General features: G+C 32.8%; 1 protein-coding gene across 1 annotated transcript; it reads left to right on the forward strand.

Moving 5' to 3' along the window:
• Positions 1 to 681: 681 nt before the first annotated feature.
• LOC106057571 (molluscan insulin-related peptide 3-like) lies at positions 682 to 7,966 on the forward strand. Its single transcript, XM_056031709.1, has 3 exons — positions 682 to 800; positions 3,470 to 3,714; positions 7,770 to 7,966. The coding sequence occupies exons 2-3, from the start codon at positions 3,501 to 3,503 to the stop codon at positions 7,919 to 7,921; spliced, it is 366 nt and encodes a 121-aa protein (XP_055887684.1). The 5' UTR covers positions 682 to 800; positions 3,470 to 3,500; the 3' UTR covers positions 7,922 to 7,966.
• Positions 7,967 to 8,842: the final 876 nt, after the last annotated feature.

Genomic DNA, 8,842 nt, shown 5'->3' on the forward strand with positions numbered 1-8,842 from the left:
AGATATATTGATAAAGAGTTAGAGAGAGGGATAAAAAGTAATAGGAAAACAATGATATAATTAGTGTAAAGAGAGAGAGAGAGAGATAAAAGAAAGAGAGATAGATAAGAGAATGTGTTTTAGAGAGAGAACGAGATGACCGTGAGAAAAAGAATTTGTATTATTGAGATAAGGGAGACAAAAAGTGTATAAGAGAGATGACAACGAAAGACAGAGAGATAGAGATAAGAGAGAGAGAGAGAGAGACTAAGAAATAGAAATGGATGACATTGTGTGAGTGAGAGAGAGACTAGAGGGAGTGTGTAAGTGTAAGTGACAACAAGAGAGCAGAAACATTGTGTGAGTGGTAGAGAGAGAGAGAATGTATTAGAAGGATGAATATGCGGAGGAGGATGAGAACAGTATTTAACAAAAAAATAAATTTTCTTATTTTAAAAATATTTCCAGCAAACATTGTCTATCCCACAAATATGTCTTGATGATAGACAAGGAAACCTTCAAAGAAACGCCTGCAAATTCACATCCCCTGGTTCTACGTTTCTGCAACGGATGCAACACGTCAACCTTTCGGTGTCAGTTTGATCCGTATTTGCCAAAATATTGTTTTATCGATGCGCCAATTAGATATATGACTTTATACCATGTACGAAATAATAATCCTAAAAAAACAAAAAGCAAGCAAAAGTGTAGGCGGCCATTGCAGAGTTCACCTTGTAAAATCTTGTATATAAGTTCAGGAAAACTACAGACAATTACAAGCTCTACTGGACACCATAGACGAAGAGTTTCTTCTGTAGCAGGTAATATGGTTAAAGTCTTTCTTTCTTTAGTCACTATCTATCTATCTATCTATCTATCTATCTATATCTATATATATATATATATATATATATATATCCTTCTATCTATCTATCTATCTATCTATCTATCTATCTATCTATCTATCTATCTATCTATCTATCTATCTCTCTATCTATCTATCTATCTATATATCTATTTATCTATCTATCTATCTATCTATCTATCTATCTATCTATCTATCTATCTATCTATCTATCTCTAATTATTTTTTTTCGGTCTGTCTGTCAGTGTGAATAGGTGTAACAAGAAGTTTAGATACTTCTTCAGTTGTTTAAAGGAACCTGAAAACTAAAAACGTAGTAAGATTATCTAGATCCACAATTACAAACGTCTATTTATTATCAGAAACGAATCTAATGTTGATTAGATTATTTAAAATCTCCATCGACAGCTAAAAATAAAAAAAAGAAAACTAAAAAATCAGAAAAAAACATATCATAATATTTATTTTTTAGTATCAGTTTCTTCTAGCATAGTTAAACACAGAGATAAACAAATGTAGTTTGTAAAGAGTAAATGTAGTGCATTGAGGTGCAAGCTCTTGTTCCCGGTGTGGTGAACGTCCCAATGAGTGTTTTAGAACATGTCAGATGTTTGAGAGTTAAACTGGATTGCACTACATCTCTTTTTAACAATAACTTTCGATCATTTTCTTCTTCTATCCAATTGACAACTTTTTACTAGTTTATAGATCAATTTTAAGTGATGTGGTTGCATTTTAAGGGTTTTATTACTCCTATTATTATTCTGCCATTATCTTTTATACAACACAGTTTAAAACATCTTATTATGAAAAATTTACAGTTAATCTTAGTCTTCAACATTTGTAGTTTAAAGGAATTTGAGATGACGACAAACCTGTATAGAATACCAAGCCAAAATAGAAATATTTTTTCAGAGATTTATATGCAATATATCACCTTCATTTATATCTTAGTCTGTTGAACCGTAGGGGAACCAAACAAGGCTTGTCAACCGTCACTCTACATTTCTCTCTGTCTTTTGTCTTTGATAGGACCTCTTTTAATGGCAGACTCATACATTCTTTTATCTTGTCTTCCCATCACTTTCTATGTAATAAATACAATTCTTTAAATCATCATTATCATCAGTTTACATTGTCAATATCTAAAATCGACAGTTAATTCTTTAGTTAAGGCAAGAAAGAAAGAAAGGATAGATTTGGATTTCGTACTTCAAGTATAACATTAATGTATTAACATTAATACAATTCAGAAAACTTGTTAACCTACAGCCCACTTTGCTCTGTAGGATAGTTCTAAAAAGAACTAATATTGAACCTTAAAACATGGCTTTGTAATCCTTTTGGCTAAAGAAAATATTTAGTAATCATAGTATTTCAGTATTCACAGATATAATTTGTTGGGTTTTGTCCCCTTAAATAATTGTTAACGCCTTTCTCCTTCACACATTCTCCGATCAAGTTGATATTTTTATTGTAGATACGACAACACGAAACAATAAACAAAAATACTCAATTTGTCTGAAAAATAGTTGATTAAGTATTGGTAATTAATTATTTTGTTTGATATTGAATACGGGAAATAACTTTCATAGTGTTAAATAGTTTTAAGGTCGTAGTTTTTCCCTTTAGAAAAGCTTTTTTTTTTTAAAGTTTGTTTTTTATTTTTATTTATTATAATAATTTAATATTGCAAGAAGTCTTACACCCCTACATGATCAAGTTTTTTTTCAAATTACCAGTTGAGGTAAAGATTTCTACATAGGACAAAGTGGAGGCATATATTTCCGTCTATTTATTAAATAAACTTCCGATTACAAAGAAACATTCGAGATGAGTTAAAAAGAAAACAACCAAAGCCAAATTTAAATGAAAGTTAATAATTAGGAAACAAATTTATAACGGTCAAACCTAAGTTCTTCCTGTGTGGGGAAATTAGGTAGTTTTTTTTGTATGCACTAATATACATTAACGGTCAAATTTCTAAAAAAATTGTTAGTGCCATCTTTGAAATGCACGCTCAGTATTTAGACTTATTTTTGAATGTACGAAGAGTTTGCAAGCAAATAGGAGGAATTGTAATGAAGCAAATTTAAACTAAACTTCTCATCCTTTGTAATATCCAATGTTGTTTACGCTATAAAAATAAAAAAAACTTTCTTTTTGAACAAATTATTTGTAGTTTTTACAAAGTTTAAATCAACACTCTGCCTGTATGCCTGTCTGGTAAAAAGTGTGTACACGTTATTTCTCCCACATCCTTTTTCGGATAAAGTTGAAACTTTGCACAATTATTCACTGGCATACAGAAGACACGAATCAATAAAAAAAAAAAAGTAACCAAATATATATTGGTGGTAAATAATTATTTTGTGTGATTTCGAATAAGGGAAATAACGTGTACATTATTGGTACATATAATTGTAAGGATGGAATTCTTCCCCCTTTAAATAAACTGTTTATAAAGGATTTTTTTCATGTGGCTTGTTAGCTTATTGTATATGTATCTGTAACGTTTAGATATCAATACTAGTTTTGTTGATATATAAAAGTAGTATCAAAGAAATAGACTCTTTTTTTTTTCTTTATCATCTAACGCTTACACTGAACTTTTATTTCAACCAGATACGGCAGTAATCTATATCCAGGTAACGAAATGTCTTCCGATCTTACAAATGCCAACCTGTTCCTGACAACAGCCTTGCTAGTTCTAGTTCTTGGTGTCACGCAGACGAATGGGGTCCCAACCAAGGTGTGCACCTCTTTTGATCGGCCTCACGCTCGTGGCATTTGCGGCTCCCGACTGCCGGACACGGTTCAGGCCCTGTGCAGTATCTATTCTCAGAGAACCAGAAGAGACACTATGTCAGGTGAGTACTGGTCGTTTTTGCTAAATGCTGTACAGTTAGAGTGCCGAAAGTAAATAGAGAAAGGTGTTAATCAGAGGCATGGGCGTAGCCAGGATTTTTTAACAAATTCATAACCCCCTTAGTTACGTTCTTAGAATTTTGTGACTGTAGTTTGCTTTAGAATAAAACTGAAGAAAGAGAGGTTAGAAAACCTCAGAACTCTCTGTATGTGGGGTATTTGAACTAAAATCATCTGGAGGGGTTTTAAACTTTAAAAAAAAATCTGGAGGGGGGTTTAAACTCAAAATTACCCTTGGCTTGGTGACGCTCATATAATTTTGAGTGCGTAGTTCGCTTTTTTTTTTTATATTGAAGAGATATTTTTTTTTAGCTTCAAACCCCGCTGAGGGTGGTTTAAACTAAAGAATCCCTTTGGCTACGCTCATAGAATTTTGAGGGTGTAGTTCGCTTTTTTTTTATATTGAAGAGATATTTTTTTTTAGCTTCAAACCCCGCTGAGGGTGGTTTAAACTAAAGAATCCCTTTGGCTACGCTCATGGAATTTTGAGGGTGTAATTTTCTTTTTTTTTTAATATTGAAGAGGTAATTTTTAAACTCAAAACTTTCTTTGGCTACGATCATATCATTTTGAGTAATTTTCATTTTTTTTTATGTATTGATAAAGTATTTTTAGCTTCAAACCCCGCTAAAGGTTTTTTTTAAACTCAAAACACCTTTGGTTACGCACATAGAATTTTGTGTGCGTAATTTGCTTTTTTTTTTATTGAAGAGTTGTTTTTTTTTCAGCTTCAAACCCTCCTGAAGGTTTAAACTAAAGAATTCCTTTGGCTACGCTCATAGAACTTTGAGTGTGTAATTAGTTTTTTTTATATTAAAGAGGTGGTTTTTAGCTTTGAAGAGGTTTACACTCAAAACCCACTTTGGCTATCATTATAGCATTTTGAGTAATTTTCAATTTTTTTTTTAATTGAAGAGTTATTTTTTAGCTTTACACCCGCTGAAGAGGGTTTAAACTAAACAATCTATTTGGCTACGCTCATAGAGTTTTGAGTGTTTAATTTGCTTTTTTTATATTGAAGAGGTAGTTTTTAGCTGCAAACCCCGCTAGAGGGGGGGGGGTAAACACAAAACTCCTCTTGGCTAGAATCTGGTGACTGATGTATGGATAGTCTTATATTGAAGAGGGGCTTTTATCATAGATTTCTGAGGGGGTTTTAAAATCAAGATCTTCCTTAGCTATGCTCTGGGATTGTCGTTTATATTTTTTTATATTCTTTTTTTTTTGTTTTGTTTTTAGAAGAGGGTGTTTTGACTGCAAAACCCCCGGGTAGGGTTAGGGCTGCGCTGTGGCAAGTGATGGTTTAGTATTAAAATATCAATTAAAATAAACAAAATCAAAGCAAAAAATTCAGTTACTAAATTCCGATTTCATTTCGAGTACGTCCATGATTAGAGGAATGCTGAGCTTTTGGTGATTCTAAAGTTGCTACGCAGCTTCAGACATTGTTTCACAGACTGTGAGTAACATGTCATACGTTAAACATTAGGCCGAAATACAAGCTTGGCACATCAAGTGACGATTAATGGCCACTCCCTGCTCATGGCTATTGTTGATCATTTATGTTACCTTATCTCCAATGATAGGCACAATGTCTGGGTTACATAAAAGAGTCTGAGATAATAGTAAAGGTCCCCTTTTAGACCTTGTGATCTATAGAGAAGATATGTAAAGGTCATTTGTTTCTAAGGCCTACGGTTAACGAGTGTGTCATGTGGCCAGTTCAACGACCAACAGCCATTACATTTCCCCAATTAATGTCAGATAATCATTAGAGCTGGGTGGACTCAGAGGCGCCCAAAGATCCCGAAATTATAAGTCCCAGTTTGAGATAATGCTACTGTATTAATACTAAAGCCCTCTTTCATCGAGCCTGTGTGCATATATGTCTGTGAAACATCTTGTCAGGAAAAGAAGCTCCTATATCCAGTGCTTTAAGGAGGAATCGGACGATAAGGTGGAAAGATAAACTATCCGAGGAAGTCCATCGAAGAGATGGGTGCATCGACATTCGCGCCTTATCCCTGCCTGTCGTAGACATGTAGATTGACATCTACAAAATTTAGTATACTCAATGATAATCTAATACGACAGATCGCTCACTCCTAAGATACTCTAAAGAAGCGGTTCTCAACCTTTTAAGCTTGGCGACCCTTTTTACAATCCCCCACTCTGCCGCTTTTCAAGTTCGATACAAGCAATTGATTGAAAGAAGCACAGGATGGGATAGGTCCACAAAGAGATAATGAATAAAGGAGTGGTCCTGGATCATAGATAGTGAAGACACCAGAAGTAAGGGATAAACAACGTTTCTGCATTGCATTATTACAATTGCCTAACATATGATCTCATTTTATACAGCGTCCAAGACATGGTTTAGAGTCGAAAGTTTATTGTGAAAATCATGTATGGTTAAAATACTGTCCAACGCATTTGGTTTCATAATAAAGTACTGTCCGATTCATTTGGTTTTATATTAAGTGCTGTCCAGTTAATTTGGTTTTATATTAAGTGCTGTCCAGTTAATTTAGTTTCATATTAAATTGCTATCCAATGCATTTGGTTTCATATTAAATTACTGTCCAATGCATTTGGTTTTATATTAAAGTGCTATCCAATGCATTTGGTCACATACTGTACCGAGTATAGAATCTGTGCTGTATATCTTGTGGAAGTTCCTAGCTTCCGTGAAGAGATTTATGAACAAAAACTTAATAATTGGTAGTGGAGTTTCAAGCAAGTGTACATATCCATGTAATAGCGTTTTCTTTCTGTTTTTTTTTTTAAATAATATTTAAAATACGTATTTTAAGCGGCCCCCGAAAGGGGAAATGACGCTATTAGTTTTGTGTGGAATGTCTGTCCGTCTGTCCGTCCCGTTTAGATCTCGTAAACTTGAAAAGATAGTGAAAATCCGACATCATAATATTTGAGACCCTTCAAAGATCTGATGCAACGGCTACCTTTTTTTTTCTGAAAACGAAAACTCTAATTTTTTAAATCCTTTATGCAAGCAGTTTTTTTTTTTTTTCATAAAAATACACCACTTATACAACTATTCAATATTAATAGTAACAAACACGGAAGGCTTCTTAGTAGGGGAGAAAACAATTAACAACATATTTAACACATTTATGCAAACGATTTTAGAATTTTGGTCAAAAAATCTATTTTTTTTTTTTTACATTTGTATAGCCAAGTTAAGTAAGTTCTGTTATACTAACTACTACATGTACACACACATACAAATGTTTAATTTTCTTTTTAAAAGAAAAAATCTATTTAGTATGCATATAAGTTGGGCATAATTTAAAACAATAAGTAATTTTTTATATTATCGCGTGAATTGCAGCGTCAAACTGTCAACATCAGATAGTAAACTAAAGGATTTAAAAAAAAATTGAAGGAAATGTTTATATCTTAAGGAATAACAGATTGTCCCTTTACAAAACAGTTAGAGCAATTATATATTCATTATAAGACATTGATTAGGTCAGTTTCACCTCTAACTTCACATTTACTTTCACCATTCCGATTTTGAGTTTGTCTCCACACAAACTGTCTTTGTAATCTTGTTTTTACAGTATTGCTTTTATTTTTTTAATCTTGTAGAGTTCTCCTCTTGAGGGTAAAACTCGGCCTGTCGGCATTGTAGATTTGGCCCTTCCCAGTTACCTTGGATAACAAACATTAATTTTATTTGTCAACACTGTAATCTATTTTTTTTTACAAAGCTTATATCAAGTCACTTTACCCACACACTCAGATTAAGTCTAAACTTTGCACAAATGTTTATTGTTAAGGATGATACATGAATCAATTCAAAAAAAGGACCCATTAGTCAATTAATTACTAGTTATTAATTATATTGTTTTATACCAAGAGGTATACTGAGAGGTTTAGTTGTAAATGTAGAGTCATTCCTCTTAGATAAGCTTTTTTTTTTAAAAGTATTTTTAACATATTTTTATTTTTTTTTCTTGTTCATTTTCTACAGAGCCAGTTGATTCATTAGCGGACATCTCGCTTAATAAACCAAACGCATTGTCGTTCTTGAACAAAAGAGAGTCTGGCATGAACATTGTTTGCGAATGCTGCATAAACCGATGTGACATTTACGAAATGCTGGATTACTGCCAATCCGGATAACTCTACAGGAAACGTCAAATTCTTAAATAAAATGTGTAAACTCAATACGCTAGTATTTTTTTTTTGTAACGTCTGATTATCCCTGATATTATTTTAGATATTCGGCTAACAATAATAAAACTACTTAGTGCTTTGTTTTAGGTAAATTATAAACATATCGATACTATTTGACTTAAGGTCGATAACTTCATACCATGACATATGCTACACAATATAGATTATATAAAAAAAAAGACATAATATAATAAAAAAAATGACACTACACATTCAAATTGACATTCAATAAATCAGTAATGTATACTATAAAGCAGAATATAATGTGAAGTAGGCATCTATGTATTATGTATGTCTCGCATAGAAATCATAACCGTTTGACCAATCTCTGAAATGTCACGCATGCAAGATAGTTTTTCACTTTGACGCATGAAAATACAAAACATAGTCTGTTGATTTCATTATTTAATAAAATTAACCTTCATTCGTTCCTTGTATCTGTGAATTTAGACGACGTACATTATATCCCATTCAATCGAGCGCTTCTTTTATTAGACATTAAAAACCAGAAGGTTACGCATGCACAGAACTTAAATCTCTTGAAGCCTAGATCAAATTTAAGTCTTAGATGATAGATTTACTCTTCGCAAAGATAGTCTTATACTTTAACACATTAACATACAAATATAGTCCGTTTATTTCATATTATAATCAAATTAACCTTCCAAATTGCTTTTCTAAAGAATTTTTACATTCATTCGTTCGCTACAGCTGCGACTTAGCCCAATTGCTCAATATCGCGCGCTTCTTACATTAGTCGCGACCCCCTTGTGGGTCGATTGACCATTTGCCAGGGGTCGCCTAAGACCATCGAAAATATGGATTGCTATTGCCTACTCTTCTATTGCTCTGTGTGTGGGTGGAGAG

The sequence above is a fragment of the Biomphalaria glabrata genome, chromosome 6 (genome assembly GCF_947242115.1).
Source record: "Biomphalaria glabrata chromosome 6, xgBioGlab47.1, whole genome shotgun sequence".
NCBI lineage: Eukaryota > Metazoa > Mollusca > Gastropoda > Planorbidae > Biomphalaria > Biomphalaria glabrata.

Excerpts from the sequence above, each read along its gene's own strand:
- LOC106057571 (XM_056031709.1), top strand. The coding sequence starts at position 3,501 with ATGTCTTCCGATCTTACAAATGCCAACCTGTTCCTGACAACAGCCTTG. Across the intron at positions 3,715-7,769 it reads CAGAAGAGACACTATGTCAG|AGCCAGTTGATTCATTAGCG; the intron begins GTGAGTACTGGT and ends CATTTTCTACAG.